The sequence below is a fragment of the Phyllostomus hastatus genome, unplaced genomic scaffold (genome assembly GCF_019186645.2).
Source record: "Phyllostomus hastatus isolate PE091 unplaced genomic scaffold, TTU_PhHast_1.1 phas_contig_62, whole genome shotgun sequence".
Classification (NCBI taxonomy): domain Eukaryota; kingdom Metazoa; phylum Chordata; class Mammalia; order Chiroptera; family Phyllostomidae; genus Phyllostomus; species Phyllostomus hastatus.
In genome coordinates this window covers 15549959-15569701 of record NW_025333921.1, presented here as the reverse complement: position 1 = coordinate 15569701, position 19743 = coordinate 15549959, and the positions used below count along the sequence as shown (strand labels likewise).

The 19743-nt window shown below is 47.4% G+C and overlaps 1 protein-coding gene across 2 annotated transcripts in view; it reads right to left on the bottom strand.

Moving 5' to 3' along the window:
* Positions 1-16343, bottom strand: part of THSD4 (thrombospondin type 1 domain containing 4) — a 576129-nt gene extending 559786 nt beyond the window's left edge. For both annotated transcript variants that reach the window (XM_045848582.1, XM_045848581.1), the window contains exon 1: positions 16116-16343. Coding sequence is in view for 1 of the 2 variants with exons in the window: in XM_045848581.1 (XP_045704537.1) it covers positions 16116-16207 (92 nt within the window). In the remaining variant the exon portion in view is untranslated. The remainder of the gene's footprint in view (positions 1-16115) is intronic.
* Between the last annotated feature and the right edge of the window lie 3400 nt (positions 16344-19743).

Here is a 19743-nt window from a genome sequence, read left to right as displayed (position 1 = left end):
AATATTTTTAATCACTGCATAACAATGGTTCATCCTATGAAAGCCAGATGTCTAGTTAGGTTCCCTAATTGTTGGAATCTGTGATGAACATCTTTGTATAAAATTCCTTTTCTGCTTTGCTGCTTAGTTCCTTGCAATAGATTTCTAAAAATAGAATCATTAAGCCAAAAGGTATGACTATTTAAGATCCTTCATACACATGGCCTATTTTCAAAGAGTAACTCCACCTAAAATCCCACAGGTAGTAGATGATATAGACATATTTGCCAAGGGATAGCATTATCTAATCTTTCCTAAATTGATAATTAGTTAGGGTACTACAACAAACCATCCCAGCATTTCAATGACTTAATACAACAAAAAGGATTTTGTTCAGTTCACTGTCTAACGTGGGTAGGCAGGGCTGGCCACTCTGCGCCACAAAATCATGCAGAAATCCAGGAGCCCAGGCTCTTTCATCTAGCAGCTCCCGCACCGTCTTAGGCCTCCGAAAGCCTGACTACTTTTTTCCCATCCTGGAACAAACAGGGGAAAAGAGAAGCTGCAGCAGGTTGAACTAGCAGCTCCATAAAGGCAGCTTCCATCACTACCACTCGTGCTCCATTACGCAGCTTAGTCAGAGCGCCACAGTCACCACGAGAGAGCAGAAAATGTGCCTGTACTCCTAGGAGGGAGCCTTCTGGTGGGCACCCCTGGTACCGGATGGGCACTCCATGTGTTTGTAGCAATAGGCAAAAACAAAAAAGGAACTCATTTTAATACGTACTCTTTTGATCTTAGCAAAGTGGAACAGATTTTCATTTTTATTAGCCACGTGTACTGTCTCTTTCTACAGCCTCTTTACCAATGTTCCTGTGGCGCTAATAATGTTCTGAATTGATTTTAAGAGCTCTTTCTAATATTAAGGATGGTAACCCTTACTTTGTCAGTGACCCTTTTAAGTTCAATTTTTGTCTTTTAATTTTGTTTATAATTTTTATGTAAATAAGTTTTTATTTTATGTCTTTGAATCAATCCATTACATCCTTTGTGACTTTTCAGATTAATATTTTATCAGAGAATCACAAAGCACGAAAACACTATGAGATTCTAGCCCAACTCCCAAATTTCACCATTTTGAATTCATGATTTACAGATGAATAAATTGATACTCAATGAAATAAAATGACTGGTGCAAAGTTTTCAGTTAATTATAGACAAAGCTAGGATTGGGGATTTAAAAAATTTATTAAGTACACCATACATGACAGGCTAGGCTAAACACTTTTCAGATATTTTGATTGATTCTCAAGACAATTCTCTGAGGAAGGTGTTGCTGACCTCCCTATTTTACAGAAAAGGGGACTGAGGCTGCAAGCAGTGAAGCAATATGCCTGAGGTCACAGAGCTAGTACGCGGCAGCCACGCGATCTAGGCCCCAGACACTCAATCCTTGGAGCACGGCTTGTCTGGCACAACGACAGAGAACGCCTGTCGGGTCTCCTGACACCACATCAAATCTGCAAGCCCAGGGGCTGTGGCCTGGGCCCTGGCCAGGGCAGATGCTGCGTGTGAGGTTGTGCCCGGCCTGTTCACTCCTGGGCGGCTGTGGCTTTGAGTCCAGGATATTTCCTCAGTGCTCCCATGCATTTGCCCATCCAGAACGCATCCCGGCTCAGTGTGCCGCAGCCACCATAAATCAGCCAGCCACACACTCTGCCCCTGGTTCTTCTGAACATCAGGGGAAAGGATTTGCCTTTTCCTGCTCAGCTCTGCATTGACACTTGAGTTATGTCATTGCTTTTTTCAGTGATAGAAATCTAGTCAATGATTTGTAGCAGTCACTGCTGTGTAATGTATCCAAAAGGCTCTGGGTGCCCTCACAGAAGAAAGCAGAAACCTAGCAAATTAGTCTTACTTCCCTGACACAATTCTGTGACAGGCTGGTATTAGGTAAAGCTTAAATCAGCTGCCATAATTAAGATTATAATAAATGAAACAGAGAGCTATCTCATAAAATAAGAAACATTTTCAAGGAAACCAAGAGGGGCAAGTCATAGGGGTCAAAGGTCACCCAGAGGTCAAGGGGAACAATAAAAGGCAATTGGGTATAGCAAGAATAAAACTGTTACCATACCCTTTTTCTTGTACTCCATTGTCAATGGCCATGCAAATCCGTTCTCTTCTGGTGTCTTCTGTCTGTCTTGTTGGTCTCCCTGTGACCTAAACCAGGCCTAGAAAAACACTAGCAATAACCCAGCCCTCACTAATAAGCTGTGTAGGCTGGGTGAGGTCCCTTACACTGTGACCTCTTTGGCCGTTCGTTCACACTGAGGTCTCAGAAACCAACATCTCAAGACCTATCCTCTTATTCATGCTGCTTTTCTGTATTTCTAATTTCCTCCTGCTGATGGCCCACCTAAGACGAATAATAGAGGGACCAGGTTACCAGCTCCATACCACGCTCTCCACTTGCCCAGGTGTCCTCCTTTGGTAGTGACATCACCATCCTACCAGTGAATAAAGCCCAAAGCTTCCCTGGGCTTCTGTGACTCGCCCTCCTGTGTGCCCTAGGTCCAGTCTCTTGCCAACACTCAACTCTTCGCTTGTATTCTCTCTCAGATTTACAAATGATCTCTCCCTCCATGTCCACCAGCCTCATCCAAATCATCCTCCAGATAATTACAGTCAGGGTTTCTCTAATTTGCCTATGCACCTCGTCAGAAATCAGAGGTGCATATTTCTGGGTTCTCTGTTCCGTTCCACTGACCCATGTGCCGATCCCTCTGCCGACATCACATAGTCTTGAGGATTGTAGTTATGTAAGTCTTGAAACCTAGTAGACTGATTCTTCCTACTTTATTCTTCTTTTTCAAAACTATTTGCAGAAGTTTGACGACACAGTATCTTGGTATAGATTTCTCTTTGGAATTCAGTAAGCTCCTTGAATATGTATGTTTGTGTCTTATCCTCACCTTGAGAAGTTTTTGGCAATTAGTTCATTGAGTACTTCGTCCAGTCCCACCCTCTATCTTCTCTCCTAGGATTTCAAACACACATCATATCTTCTGTCAAGGCCTACAGGTCCCTGAGGATCTATTCTTTTTCCTCTCCGCAATCTGTTTTCTCTCTGTTGTTCAGATTGGGTAATGTTACTGCTACACGTTCGAAGTCATCGACTCTTTCCTCTGCCATTCCCATTCTCCAGTTTCGACCGCCCAGTGAGATTTTGTTTCAGTTACTGTTTTATTCAGTCCTAAAATTTTCTTTTTGGTTCTCCTTTATAGCTTCAGTTTCTTTACTGAGACTCTTTCTGTATTTTTCTCATGTTTTTTCAAGCATGACTACCTCACTGACGTGCTGTGATGCCAGCTGCTTCAAAACCTCTGTGGGACAGTTCCCACACGTCCGTCTCCTCAGCGCCGGCAGTGACTCAGAGTCTCGTTTCACTCAGTTTGAGATCTTCCTGCTTCTTGGTGTGATAAGTGATTTTCAGTTAAAGCCTGGACATTTTAGGTGTCAGGTGACGAGGCCCTGGGTTTTCCTTAAACATGGTGCTGTTCCAGCAGGGGCAGGGGACACCACCTCATTATGGTCAGGCAGGGGTAGAAGTCCAGGTGCCCCGCGTGACTTCCACCGATACCCAAGGGGCAAAGGGATCTCATTGTTACTGTTGAGCAGGTGTGGAAGTTCCAGCTATGTGACAGGCCTGCACCAATATCCCCCTGGCTGGGAGGGTAGGAGTCTGCATGTGGGCAGCAGGGGCAGGTGTGGGGAGAAGGTGATGCGTGGCTTTGTTGGGTTGGGTGTTGATAAGGGCTCTGACTTGCCATTGGGCTTCCTCTGACCACCTCAGTGGGGAGAGGAGAGATGTCTCAGTCCTGCTGAGTGGAGTGGAAGTCCAAGCTCCCCACACATCTCAACTGAGAACAGGTGCTCAGAAATGGCCAAGGCTACATCACCATTCGTTCAGGAATGAAGAGTTAATGGCTCCAGAGATGAAGCATGGATTGCTGGAGGCCAACTGATAAGTTAGTGGTGAAGTCAGAGCTCAATGCCCATGCCCGTGGCTCCAAGACCACTTGTCTATAATCCGAAGAGTTCCTACAGCACAGGACAAGCCAGCCCCCAGCCCAATATAAAAATCTAACCAGCCAAAGGGTAGTAGCTGCCTCCCTCCACATCCTGCCAGACCCCAAGGCCAGAAAGCACACGTGGTAATGTGCCATCACCCCCTAAACAACACAAACACACATCTACTGAAGACAGACCTCCTAATCCAACACACACAGAAAAGCCATACTCGTGAGCCAAGAACTACAGCATCACAGTCACCTTCAGGGCTGGTGGTCTTTCATCTGGAGAGGATCTTGGCTTTCCTACTGTCGGAATCCCTGACACAAAGATACACCCAGGAGCTGCAGAACACACGGCAGCCCACAGGCCAAGCTCCTGGCTGGACAGCGGGGGTCTGTGCCCTGCTGGAGGCGCCTTCCGTAGTCTTGGGGCCTCTTGTCTGGCCCTGGCCGGAGGCCTCAGCACAGCATTGCTTATTCTCCAGCAGGGGAAAGCTAGTGACCCAGGAGAGGAAACTGCTTTCTAACAGCCTTTGTTTTTATTTCCATTTAAAAAGGTTACTGACTCTACTGCATGTGGACAGAACCAAAAGTAACAATTTCAAAGAGGCTCAGCATGTTTTGGTGCTGACCAAATATACAGAACTTTGGGGAGGGGAGTAGAAGAGAGAAAGGGAACAAACATTCATCCCACATTTACCACACGCCTGACACAAGCCTCAGTGTTCCTTCCACATGCGCCCCTGGCTATTAGAATGAAAGTTCCAGCCAGAACCAAGTTCCACCCCCGCACCATGGCCATCAGCCTGCTGAGAGTGCGGCAGAGTGGCTAGACTCTAGGACAGTATGAAATAATAACCAGTTTCATGGTATACAATTTGAATTGTGAAATTTATAAAGTCATTTGATGTCTAAATTTCTGAATAACATGATTTAAATTGTTAAATTTGTTAGAATAACTTCTTAAAGAACTACAAACTGTGGTGAAGTAATGGCCTAAGGTGGTAACATACAGGCTGATAATAGAACTTGTGAATTAAGCTATACTTTAATGAACCCTGGAACTTCTATGAGTGATTTGGTTGACTATTGGGAAATTTTAATATTCACTCTTTTTACAACTTAAAACAATTTTCAAATATTGTAGTCATCTAGACCCGGCGTCAGCAACCTCTGGCCAGAGGGCCAAACCTGCCCCAACTGCCTCTCTTTGTCTAATGGTTGAACAAAAATCAAAAGAAGAAAACTGTTTTATTATGTGAAAATTATATGAAATTCAAATTGCAGTGTCCATAAATAAAATTTTACTGGAATACAGCCCAGTTCATTCATTTATGTATCATCTATGGCCACTTTTGTGCTCAAGAGGCAGAGTTGATTAGTCACAGCAAAGACCATCCAGCACGCAAAGCTGAAATACTAACTCTCTGGCCCTTTACAAAAAATGTCTGCTGACCCCTGATCCAGACAGTCTGTCTAACGATGATGCCAGACTACAGCACACTGAGCCGTGATGACAGCACCAACAACAGCCAGTGTGGCTACCAAGGAAGCCAAGTAACTGTCCTGAGATACCAAGCGGGCCATTTATGAGCAAACCCACTGTGCAACGTTAGAGATAACACCTACAATGTGAAAAGCAACATTAAGGCAAAACCCAGATGTATTCTAAGAATGCATCAAGCACACATGCATACTCTTTACATTTATTTATTCTATGGGAAAAATAGTCTGAATTAGGAGAGGTCTGAATCCCGTGAGGTCCTGAAGAATGTCATCCTACCATAAAACATAACAGGCTTCTACTTCCTCCCTCCAGCGCACCCCCCCCCCTCCCAAGATTGTTCCCTCTGTTAAGGTTGCAGGAAGGGCTCAAGTCTCTCTAAATTCCTACCCGTCTCAGTGTGAGGCCCTTCCTCTGGGTCCCCAGCCTCCCTGCTGCATAATGCTGATCACACTGATCACCCTCTCCGCCTGTCCCTCCAAGGCTGCAGGTCCCCCCCTCACCCCGCAGAAACACCATCTTCACCTTTAAGCTGGGTGGACCTTGTTGTGCTCTTTAAGGTATATAGTAGGCACTTTGTTTCATTGTAGGAATGCACACTGTACGTATGCTGTCTTCTCTACCTCCTACAGCATGGACAGTGATTATTAGTCCACCGCACAAATGAGGAAACTAAAGCTCCAGGAGTTTGCTGTTCACTCCACACACGCTGTAATAAGTGGCAAAGTCAGGACAGGGATTCACACCACTCACAAAGCAGGGTACCTGATGCCTAGTAGAGCACAGAAGCATTGAGTGCCAAAGGGAAGGAATGCATAGTGACGCCCACACAGAACCACTGGAGCATATTAGCATGAGCTCAGAAGTTGCCAAGACCTTAGTGAAAGGAGCCAGTCACAAAAGAGCACGTACTGTGTGATTCTGAGTACATGTGAAGACTGTATGAAACTGCCATAGTTTCCTTGTGTGTAACTAAGAAAGTCCCCACCTCATAGTGCTCTTACATCTCTTCCTCGAAGAGGTGCCGAGTTCCCCAACTGTGAGCCTGAAAGAAGAGCAGTACCTACTAAGGAATGGAAAGGGGAGGCAGAAAACAAGCACCCATTCTTTCTTGGTGCTCTCACGGGCTCCAGGGTGCATCTTCTCTGACAAGCTTCTGAGCAGCATCAATGTTAATAGAAAGGCTCCTGTTTTTGGCCTGGTTAATAACATGGCTGGGAACTGAGTTTTCAAAACAGAATGTGAGAGTAAGGAGAGGAGAGGGGAGGCGGGGAGGAGAGGAGAAGAAGAAAGAGAAATTGCAGCAAACTGAACATTCATTTTGGTAGTACTAATTTTTGATTAGGGAAAAACTAGAAACCTAGATTGCTAACAGGGAATGGGGAATGATGATGGAGAAAATGATGGAGATGGTCATTACACTTACAAATGTGAACCTTGCCCTGGTCGGGTGGCTCAGTTGTTTGGAACATCATCCCATACACCAAAAAGGTTGAAGGTTCAATCCCAGTTAGGGCACATAATCTAGTCTGCAGGTTCGATCCCCAGTCAAGGTGCATGTGGAAGGCAGCCAATCGATGTTTCTCTCTCACATCTACATTTCTCTTTCTTTCTCTTTTCCTTCCTCTCTCTCTAAAATCAATAAAAATGAGTGACGATTAAAAAATATAGAAATCCTGACTAGGTCAAGAGTGGGAAATGTTTCCATAGAATCACATGTGAAAAAGACAAATGTGCACATGCTTAAATTAAAATATAGGCAAATATCAAGGAGAAAACAATAATGTAAGCTGTTAGTGTACTATGCAGATATGTGAAGTGGGGGAGGAAGGAGAAGAGGAAGAAGAGGAGGAGGAAGGGGAGGGGGAAGAAGAGAAAGGAGGGAGAGGGGATGGTTTGCTAAAGTTACATGCACAGTAAAACTCAAAAAATAAGAGCTGTAGAGTTATAAATCATACAGTCTTTCTGTACAGGTACTTGACTGTATGTATCAAGTACTTTAAGAATATTTTTATCTTTTGTCCAGAAACAATGCAATGCATTAACAGAAATATAAAAAATGCACAAAAGATAGTTATATTTATAAATCATATTGAAAAAATGAAAATAAACATGTCCAAAAATAGGGGACTGTTTAAGCAACATTAGTATTTTAAAAATATTCTGCAGCTATTAATAAAATCATGCTTTGGAAGAATAGCGACAAGTTCACAGAAAATTAACCTTATGTAACAATGCATCTAACAATAAATATAACAATACAGGGTGTATTGTTTAGTGAAAAAAATTAGTGAACTAAACAGTATGTTCAACATGATACCAGTTTTATAAAACTGTGTGTATGTGGCCCTGGCCAGGTAGATCAGCTGGTTAGAGCACCATCCCAATATTCCAGGTCTGTCGGTTCGATCCCCCTTCAGTACACATGCAAGAGTAACTTATGAATGCCTAAATAAAGTGGAACAACAAGACAATGCTTCTTTCTCTCTCTGTCAAATCAATAAATAAAAAAAATTTAAGAAAAAACTGTGTGTATACATATGTATATAGGGTAGATAGTAGAAAGATGCATATTAAAAGTAATGGCCATCATTGGTTGGAGAACTATGATTTTTTATTTCTTCATTGTTTTTCTATACTGTAAGTTTCCTACAATAAATATATCTTAGAAATAGACGTCATTTTTTGTAATCAGAAAACAATGAGGTGTCCTATGTAGAAACTGTAAAGGCTGATCCGCAGTGCTGTCTCAGCACGCACCACCGGACAGCGGGCTGCAGCCCTAGGAGAGGCGGTGCGCGCGAGGTCTGCACCGCACCCCCAGGCAGGGTCGGTGGCACACACACCGCCTCTCCAGGATGGATCCCCACAGACTTTGCCGATGACACAAACCAACGGCAGCCCAACAAGGTGTCCAGAGGAAAGAAGCTGGGCCTGCCTGCTACTGCAGACCTAGGAGCCCAGCCAGCTGCCACCAGCCGGCACCCGCCCCAACCCACACCGGCCAGAGCTCCCACTGCGCCTGCCCCTGTTTTTACCGTCCTTTCAGTTCGCCCACGGTAAAGACTGGGTGTCTTTTTGAGCTGCATCTGTTTTGACACTGGAACTTCACACCTTCTCTGAGCAAAGTAGTCGGCTTACTTTTTATTTTAAAAGTGGGTGACACCACAATCAAAAGGAACGGAGTGCTAACACATACTGCAACATGGACGAACCTTGAGGACATTACTGTTAGTGGAAGGAGCCAATCACCAAAGACCACATATTGCATAATTCCATTTACATGAAATGTCCAGGATCCGTGGAGACAGAAAGTAGATGAGTGATTTCCAGGGACTGGGGGAGGGAGGAGGGGAGAGTGGCTCCTGATGGGTTTGGAGTTTCTTTTTGAGATGATGAACATATTCTGGAATTAGGTAATGTTGATGGTTGCACAACTTTGTGAATAAACTAAAACCCACTAAATTATACACTTTAAAATGGTGGATTACAATTAGGCTTTTTGGTGGATTACAATTAGAGTGAGGCACTGACTGGCTCATTATTTTCCCCAGCTCACAGGTTTTAGCGTCAGATGAATTGGAATTCAGGCAAAACTCTGACATCTACTTGCTGTGTGAGCTCATGTAAGTTCCTTAACCTCTCTGAGCCTCAGGTTTCTAGGCTGTAGAACAGGAGTAATAATGTCCAACTCACATGGATTGTTGAGAGGATAAAATATGTTAATGCAGTACCTAACATTACAGGAACTCTCTAATATAGTGGTTCCTTCTCTCTTAGCTGGCCAAAAGATTGAACTTCAAGCAGAATGAAACCCTGGGCCTTGACTAAAACCTCACTAAAGGCAAGCGGGGCACCTGTCTGTTCTGGAAAAGACACTCAGTGGAGCTAGAAGCTAGAACATCAGTGCATATCCTATAATGAGACTTCAAAACTTGAAGATAGGGCTCCACCTCCAAGCCTCACCTATAACCAGCAACAAAAACCCTCATCCAGTCTCACAGGGCCTCCCTGTGGCCTGACCTTCCTCTCAACCATTGATGTGTTACTATTAATAGCTTCAAACAAGGATGAGGCAAAGGGGCTCAGAGAAAACAAAAGAAAGCGGATTTAATTTGTATCCATTTTTTTAAACTTTTAAAAAATTCACTTTATTAAATAATACATTTTGTTTAAAAAGTTTACACAGTTAAAAAAATGAAGCACAGTTCAGCAGTATCTTTATGATACCAAAAAAGTAAATCAAAGACTTTGTTTTTAAACATTCCCGCTCCCTGCCTAAAAGCACTACTGTAGAGAGGATGGTCTCTACAGCTCAGGTTTTGCTCTCCAAGCAGCTCCACTCTAGACTCAGCCTCTGTCCTTGGCTGTCACGTCACAGCAAGGCTGACCGCCGGGAGAGCTGGTGTGGAAGTGACTGTCCCACACAAGAATCAGGCAAGCGTCACTGCCCAGCCCACCAGGTCTGGCCTCCGGGCCAGGCGTGGAGGCGGGGCAAGGGCAGGCAGTGTAATAAAAGGGCAGGTGGAGGCAGGGAGCCAGCAGCAAAGGGAGGGGCAAGAGGACCAGAATTCCAGGCATGTGAAGGTCAGGGGTCAAACAAGCAGATCAATCAAAGACTAGTTTTCAATTCACCCTAAGCAAGTCTTAGAGGGGGGGAGGAGAAGCTGCTTAGATCCTTTGGAGAAGATCTGCTCTCAGATCTTAGGGAGGATAAGTGAGGGGAAAATGCTAGCAAACATTCACACAGCACTTCCACGTGCCCGAGGCTGCTTTACACATTTTACATGGTCATGAATCTCACCCCCTACCCCCTTTTACAGGTTGGAAAGCTACTGCACTTGAAGTTAAGGAAGCTGTTCAGGGACGCACAGCACAGTGGAGGCAAGGCCTAAGGCCTGGCTCCCCACAGCTATTGCCGCGCTGCAGCCCGCCAGGGAAAAGGGGGTGTCCGGCAGTGCCAGACTCACCCCTCTACCTTCCCAAAAATGACAAGCAGCCTGAGGCTCTGCGCTTCAGGAGGGAAAGTCTATCCAGCAACAACAAATTTCTAACTTGCTGATGTGATCCAAGCGGGTAGAGCAGCCTCCCAGCTGTCTGTGTGCCCTTTTCATAAGAAACTCACCTCTCCCGTGACTGAGCTTGCAAGAAAAATGGCTAGCTCCAAGACACGGTTTGTGGCCGTCATAGGGCTGCATCCCCTTCACTGGATGTCTGCAGCTAATCCCCTTGCCATTTCCCTGCTTGGGCTCTGAGGTCCATGGTCTAAAGGGTTAACATCTCATTTCCTCCTGTCTTTCAAGCCTTAATCCCCATCCTGAGTTGGGTGCATTCCAAGCCCACCTGGAGCAGGTCAAGACGAGCCTGGCCCATGGCTGGCCCTTCATTTCCCCTGGCAGGAGATTAGATGGGGCGCCCGTTAATCACTCATTACTTGGGTCCTCACTACTGGCCAGCCCTTAGGCAGCCAGCCAGCTGGCTGGGAGGGTGGGGCAGGCCCCGCCCCTGCCCAGCCCAGCCCAGGTCCAGGGCCACCCAGTGCCACCCTTCTGGGACAAGATACCACAGTGCATGGTTGCCCCTGTGTCCTCTGGACCACTCCCAAGAGGAGAGGGATTAAGGGACAATTCTGCCAGGCACCTACCACTGAGTGATCGGCTTCGGCAAGGCCCCTCAAAGAGGATGATGTGCAGTGTGTTTAGGTGAAAGATTAGGTAAAAAGAAGACAACGGTAGAAACAGACCACGTACCAGGATGACTAACCATTAATAAAGAAAACTGCTACCTACTGGCTTCTTAGATTCTTCTTGGAGGAACCTAAAGAAAAACTGGTGTGGAGAGAGGATGCTGAATGGAGAATTCATTGCTGTTATTACTGCACAGCTTCATGTACTGGGTTTCAACATGAGGTTGCAAGAGTCGGCCCTTTAGACCCAAGCCCCCTGAACTGAGAGGGCCTACGATTATATATTTTTCTACAGCACATATACTGGGCACCAAGAGCCTGCCAAGCACTGATGAGATACAAGTAGATAAAAAAATGGGACAAAAACTGACACTGAACACCTACTATGTGCCAGGCCTTCACCAAACGCTCTACATGCCTGCACACTGGCCCCTGCAGCCCCCTCCAGGCTTTGCCCATCCCCTTATCACAGATAGGGAAACTAAGGCTAGGGGTTGGAGAGGGGCAAAATACAGGCTTCTAGAATGAAGGAACTCTGTCAATGACCAGACCCCGTCCTGGTGCACCTCACTGTGCCTAGTGGGGATTGCTGGCAAGGGATGGTCGGTCCTCTTGGGGGAATCCCAGCCCATTCCTTACCCCAGGAAACTTGGAGTTCCCAAACAACCCACCCCGATCCTTCTCCCTCAGCACTGGCTCAGGCCTGGAAAGCAGTTCATAGCAAGCCCAATGGAGGCAGGACTTCCATGCCCGCTCCCATCAGCAGGTGGGGTGTGTGCTTTCAGGACTGAGCTAAAGACCCCTTTCACGAAAAGAGGGTTCTCCACCTGGCCCGGGCCACCATGCTCCATGGCTCACTCCTTAGAGCAGGGGTGCAAACTCATTTTCACAGGGAGCCACATCAACCTCAGGATTGCCTTCAAAGGGCCGAATGTAATTTTAGGACTGTATCAATGTAACTACTCCTTAACAGTTAAGCGAGAACTCAGCGCTGCCACCCAGTAGAAACAAGGTGCCAGGCTGGATAATTCGGCCCACGGGCCTTGTGTTTGCCACCTGTGCCTTAGAGTCAAAGGCCTCTGTTAGAAAGGAGCCTGTACCTGGAATAAAGTGGCATAGGATCTGACCACCTGTCACCTCACACCTGAGCCTGCAGAAGAATAGCCTGAGACAATCTTAAAAATGTCAACTCCTAGGCCCACGTCCACCCTGGAATCTTTTTAAAAAAATTTTCCCCACCAGATCCTGATGGGAAAAACTCTGATTCAGATGTTCTTAAGACAACCCTTTCAGGAAAACACAATGCACTGGAAAGAGCACCAGACTTAGAGAGCTGGGTTCTACGATTTAGGTTCAAAACCTGAGTTGTTGACTTCAGGCAAGTAACACGGAGTCTTCTTCCTTATAAAATACAGATGATGACGTCTCCATCACAGGTTGCTGGAGGATGAAAGCACAAGCACAGTACACACCAGTGCTCACTAAACATAAGCCGAGTAAGCTCATCAGGCCAGCGAGGCCCCCAGAAACCAGGGAAGTCAATGTTGGCATATTGTGGAAAGAAAAGAGGGTGAAGCAGGCACAGGAGATGTCCGGTGGCCCAGCCTCAGGGCACGGATCCTGCCGAGGAAGAGTGAAGAGGAGGGGTCCTGAAAAGGAGCAGAGTCAGAAGAGCAAGGACCTCCCACTGAACACCCTCCCTCCTCCAAACGCCCCCCCATTCCCAACATCAGTCTGTGCCATATGTTACTGACATAACATTTCTGACCCATTATTTTCACAGAGAAGACAGTCAATAAGTGGACAAGAACCTTTATATCCACACATACATACTGTGCACATGAGCACACACACCCCAGATAACAGGGAGGACATTCAGAGAAAAGAAGAGAAAGATGGGGAAAGTGGGACCCTGTCAAGTCACGTTTCGGACTTTGCTGGTGCCAGTAATGAGCTAGCACTGTGCTACCCACCTGGGAGAGGCCCACAGAGAAGAGGCCAAGGGGCTGCCTGGAGAAACTTCAGGTTGCCTGAGAAGATGTGGCTTGCTCACCCGGACTTGTCCAGGCTGAATGGGGAGTCAGGGCAGAGAATGCAGGAGGACACAGAAGGTAGTCCAGGGGGGAGAGAGAGCGGAGTGTGCACGGAGGCTGGGACACACTTCCTGGCGAGGCCTGAATTAGCAGAGAGGACCTCTGAACTTCTGAGCCACAATAAAGAGGCTGGGTAAGTGGAGGGAGGGTTTCAGGCAGGAAAGAATTGGGGTGCTCTTGCATCAATAAAGCACACTGGAATTAAGATGGTTTTAAATGCCCAGATGAAGAATGACCTTGGTTCAACCCTGTCCATAGCAGCACTTTCATATCTCTAGAGCTTTGCTCAAGCTCTTCCCCCTAGCCAGTACCCCTCCTTCTTCCAGCCTTTCCTCCCTCTTTGGACTCCACCTCATGCTTCAAAGCCTAGCTGTAACTTCCCTAGCTCCTCCCATGCAGAAAAATGTGTCCCTCATCTGTGCCTCCTTGATGTTTTGCACACCCCCAATATTCTGCATTGTTTTTTTTGCATGTGGTTATTTCTTTATGTCTCTTTCTCTCCCAGGTGGCCATTAATCATCTGCTAGCCTGTCAACAAATTGAGGGCAAGGACATGGTTTTGTTCTTCCTTGAAGCTCCAGCATACAGCTAACAGTCCCTGGCACACAGCAGATACTTGAAAATATCTGCTGAAGGCAAATTAAATAGAAATGAATCTGGTGTGTGTGGGGGGGGGGCGGTATTGTGATTTCTTGAGAGGAATGATGTGCTGAAATCAGAATTTTAGGAATATTAATCTGTCAGCATGAAAGAAGATAGATTAAAATGAAAAAAGAGACCGTGGCCAGGAGTCAAGAGAGGAGATTATCACTGTAATTTGGACGTAAGGTGGAGGCAGAAGGAATGGAGACAGAAAAATAATTTTCAGAGATATCAGAAAAGAATGCAGAAGGGACTTGGTAATGAATGAGCAATGAATGTGGGGAGTGGGACAAGGGGAGTCGGGAGCACTCTGACATTGAGACTCTCGGACAACTGGGGAAAAGGTGGTGCCATGGACAGAAATGTGAGGGACTGAGGAGAGGGATGACATCTGGCCTCTCCCTAGTGTAATTGGTTGCAATCACGACAAGCATTCCTAAGCAAAACAAAAAACCGTAACACCTCCAAGTCAGAATTTCCAACCCTGATCTTACTCCCCAACTCTGGGTTGTATTTTATTTTATTTTATTTTTTCCTAACAGCCAGTTAGAAACTTTTGTCCATGACAGGGGAGACAGAGATAAAGATAAGACGCACCTGTGCCCTGCTCAGTGGCGGGCAAGGACAAGCCCACATGAGCTGAACCCACCAGGACTCCCCACAAAAGTCAGGCGGATATACTGCTTATTCAGTGAATACTGCACCCTCACTTTCCAGGCCAGCACCCCTGGGGAAGCCCCTGCTCCAGTCCTGCAAAGGTTCATAGGAAAGTCCCAGGACTCCCATCTGCTTCCTCACATCGATTCCTGGGCAGGGATTTTATTTTCTAAAGGAATTCAACTATGGTGCCAACAAAATTTTATAGGAGTTGTGAAGTACTGTGTTTAAATCACGTTCTTAAAATGTTTGCCTCTTTATATATTGAGACCCAGTAAGAACTTACTAAGCCCAACCACTTCATCACCTCTATCAATGGAGGAGAAGATAGACATGTGCAGGTTGTGCAGGTTTCAAGCACTATGCAATCTTTGAAATATCTTTAGAGTATTCTGTGTCTGGGTGCCTCCAGTTGGGAAATGACAGTTGGACAAGATAATTCCTTAGACCTCTCTTGGGTCTCTGTTTCTCTTATTCAAAATTCCAGCAGGCATCCCGCAAGATTGCTCAGCTACCAGGTCCAAGACTTCAGATTCGCTTACAGCCTGCAGAAGGGAGAAGTGCTGCGTGGTGGGGTCACAGAGACAGGAAGAGACCCAAGCACACACAATCAACAGGCATTACTAGTGCAGGCTGGGGCGGGGGGGGCGGGTGCGGAGCTGGGTATGAACCACGCAGGAAACACCAAACCCACACATTCCAGATGCTACGTGGGCCTAAGAACGTCCTGAAGCCCCTTCCCAAGATTGGGCTGATGTTATTTCAAAGAAAAAAAAATAACTCCCAAGCCCCTGAAGCCCCAAGGTGAACTAGCTCTGGAAAAGCTAATTCTAAGAGCGTGCCAAGGGACTGCAGGTACTTGGCCTGCACTCGGGGAAGTGTCGAGTTGGTGGAAACAACCCATCCTCTCCGACTCCCGCAGACGCTGGGCTGCCAGGGCTTAGCTGAGACGCACGAGGATCTGAGGCTTTTTAGGAAACGGCGTGGCCGAGGCCCGCAGCTCGACGCGCTTCAACCGTGACCGGACCAGCCAGCTCTCCGGCCGCGGTGGGGTGGGGGCACGCAGTGGGGTGGGGGCACGCAGGCTGGGTGTGCACTCTCCAGCCCCCTGCCGAGACCCAGAGCACGAGGGCACTGCCTCCGGGACCGCCAAAGCCGACAGCCCCTAGAGTTTCAGAGTTGGAGGGCGGAGGGTGAGTGCTGGCGCCGGAGGGACAGAGCAAATCCTCCAGGAAGGGAAGAGAGGAAAGGAAGAGCAGCCGTTAGCAAGGACCTGGCGCCGCTGGCTCCCAGAGCCCCTGCGGGCGCCGTCCTGAGCGCCCCGGACACACCCACTGCGCCCTGGCGCCCCGCGCCGTCCGCGCCGCGGCTCAGAGGGGGCCCAAGAGGCAGCGGCGGCGGGGCCCGGGGCGGGGACGGGGCAGCGCGGACCCAGTGCGCGGGGGAGCGGGGCACGCGGCACGGGCAGCTCTGCTCACCTGGCGGTCCACGTCCCGGAGCGGCCGGCGGCCGCCTCGCCTCGCCTCACCCCGCGTGGTTCCCGGTGACGGGCAGCCCGAGCCCGCCTCATGGACGGCTGCCGCAGCCACCGCCCCCTGCGTCCACCCTAGACGGACTCCCGCTGCGCCCCGGTTCCGCGTCGGGCCGCGCGGGCAGCCGGCGGCTCGGGCGCGCGCGGAAAGCTCTGGCTCGGAGTTTGCGATCCGAGAGCCGGACCCGCGCTCCTGCGTCCCTCCTCCCTCCCGCGCTCGCGGCCTCCTGCTGTCATCCGGGGCTGCTCCTGCCGCCGCCTGGCGGCCGCCTCGAAAAGAACCAGCCCCCCAGTCCTTCCCTGTGACTCCTGAAAGGCCTCTTCCAAGGATGAAAAGAGGCAGATCCCCGGGTCCCATCCCACACTTGGACTGGCAGTCTAGCCAGAGGTGAGAGGGTGGCGAGAGTGGAAGGGAGAGTGGTCCGGGCTAGCCATGTCTGGTGAAACCAGGAGGTAAGCGAGGGCCAGATGGTGGAAGGTCTTGAATTCCTCGTGAGTCTTATCCTGAAGTTTACAGGATTTATCGAAGGACTGGAGTACAGGAGGAACGTGGGCATCCTCGGGTTGTGGCGTAGGATGGGGCTGGGGCAGTAAGCCAGCAAGAAAAATTGTTCTGTAAACCGGAGCAGAGAAGTCAGTGACGGAAAGAGCCCTTGTCTAAAGGGCACACACAGTCACAGTTACTCACATATTCACACACAAGAGAAGACTCACTGGGCTCCTGAAGGCAGGAGGAAAGGACAAAAGCCCTCCAAATTCTACCTGGGGCTAGGCAGCATGGGGAAGAAGAAAACACTCCCTGGCAGGAGTGGTCCAGCATTGCTTCTTGATTATTTAGGGTAATACTGTGTGGTAAGAAAAAACGCGCCACAAAATCATCATCATTGTAATCATCCTTATCATCAAACTTTGATCTGTATACCCAAGCCCATCTTTTTACTAATTGGGAAATACTGTCCCAAAAAGGGCATGACCACAATTATACAACTAGTTAATGGCAGGAACACTGCTGGAGCCCAGATTCTGGACTCCTAATGCAGTGCTACACTCTGTACATCGACAGACAGGTGTCTAGAGCTAGTGAGGTAGGAAACAGCAAGGAGAGAAAACGTCTTTCCTCGCCATGAAGGGGGTGGGAGAGGTGATCCAAATACAGCCAGTATCCCTAAATATGAGGCACCCTATTTTTTACCATTGTCTCCCAAGTCCAAAGCAGGAGTTGTTTTAAAAGTGCAGGTGCAGGGTGTGACAGTGAAGGTAGTGGTAGAAGGCAAGTTTCCTGTCCCAGAGCCAGGCAGAACCAGGGATGGGTGCTGTGGGGGTGGAGGGAGTGCGACAGGGCAGAAGACTCCAGGGAGGAAAGCATGAAAAAAGAGAAAGTGGCAAAGCAAGGGGTCAGACCAAAGAAAGAGAGCTGACTTCGGGCCCAGAGCCTGGGCAGAGCCAGTTTTCACTGATTCACTGGTTCAAATGGGGTGAAAAAAACCCCACACTTGATGTTAAACAGATTCTGGTGGCAGGCATCTGGTATGAGTGGGATTACACTAATTCTGAGTGTCACAAATCCCATGGGTCTAGATTAAGTGGATCGAACAGTTCTAATCATTGTGGCCAATTTAAGCCATTTAATATGATAGAAAAATAACGCATCATTGTAATGTACTTAATGTTACTGACTTGTGCACTCACCAAAAATGGTAAAAATGATAAATGTTATGTAATGCATATTTTACCAAAAAATTTAAAAAGAAAGCAAAATTTGTAAAACCTGTTCAAGTTGGATTGATTTATAAATTCATTTAAGAGCTATGTACTGAATACTGAAAGGGGCTTGGTGTTAGGAAGTAAAGACGAAATGCAAACAATTTTTTTCAGTCCAAAAGAAGCTCAGAATAAGATGAGGAAGTTGTCAGCTGTCGCATGGTCAGGAAATCACACTAGTAGGTGGCAGGTACAATTGCAAGACATGTGGGGTGGCTGAGGACTCCCAGCCGGGCAGCGGGACTCTGAGATGCTCCTCTGAAGCTGAGCTTAGAGTGAGCGGGGTCCATCAGTCAGGGCTCAGGAGCAAAGGACTCAAGCTTTTTCAAAATCTAATTTTAGATTTAAAGACAAGTAGCAAAAGTGGTACAAGGAGTCCCCTTGTATTTCCCACCCTTACATTTTTCCTCAATGTTAACATCTTAATTAACCAAAGTACAATTATTTATTGACCGAACTTGATCCATCAAACCTAAGCTGGCTCATCAGAACTACTTCCAATCCACTTCAAATTGTTTTGATCATATCTTTGCTTACATATCACAGAATGGTCTTTATTTGAAGACAAGACTATACTGTAAAATCTAACATTTTAAACAAAAAGATATTTACATTACCTATCAGCACCAGTGAGTATTAATTATTAAAAATAAGTCTTTAACCTTTCAGTCCTGGTGTGTTTTTCCTTCAGCCCCAGTGGGTGTGTGTGTGTGTGTGCACGAATCAGATTGGCAGGGTCTGGTCCCATGTATCAGACAAGCTACTAACCCCCATCTGCAGAGAGGACAAAGAGTAGGCACCTCAGATCACAGACACCACCCAAGGCGTTTCCCTGCCATGTCAGTGTCTTCTATGCACAGCATCTCGGTGGGTGGGTTGTCAGGTACCTTCTTGCGTATCTGCATGACAGGGTGCTCACCGCCACATACTGTTGTTGGAGGGTCTCTGTTCGAAATCCTTTTTCCATATGAACTGAAAACTTTTTCCCTGTGACTTCTACCCAAATGACAGACAAAAAGCATAATCCTCTGTCATGTGTCAGCTCTGTATATGTAGGACAGTTTAGTTGACACCTGTTTTGCTGGTCTAATTACTAATTTATGATTAATAGCACCCCTTCATTCTGTTGTCCCAGAGGCAATATAAATGATCTGTTCGTCCTGCTGAAGAGTTCCTCCTCCCACCTCAATATGGCTGTCCCCTGCGGAGAGCCACAGCCTCAGCATTCAGCCGACCCTCCGATCCTCCAGGGAGGGGGTGCGCCCTGGAGCACAGTGTCAGCATCCAGGAGGGCTTGCACATGTCGGAAGACGACGAATGGCAAGTTGCTGAGAGAAACTCCTGGGATTCCAGAGCAGAGTGTGAACAGACCACAGGACAACCGGACCTCTGTGGGGGCCTCCGGAGTCACACAGCTTCTGACCCCACTGATAAGCTCTGACCGTGAAGCTTTTCACCAGCAGAACGTTTCTGGGGGCTGGGGTCCCCAAAATTACACTTTGGGAAACACTGTTCTGCATTCTTGACAAACACTGGTGTTTTCATCCTAATGGCATTTCAGGGGGCTGTGTCCCGGCAGGGAAGGAAACCCCTATATTATCCCCACTTTGTTAATGTTTTAGAGGCGGAAGGGAAACAGACATGTGTTCAAACCCCTAATTTCAGGCTCCAGCAAGGTACCAGGATCCATCACAATGCTTACAAAATTGTGCCTTTCGTTTTCTTGGTCATAAACCTTTGCAGACTGTAAAGTCAAGGCAAGCTGGTGCCCAGGGAATAATAAGGAAACAAGGGAAGCATAACAAACAAACAAG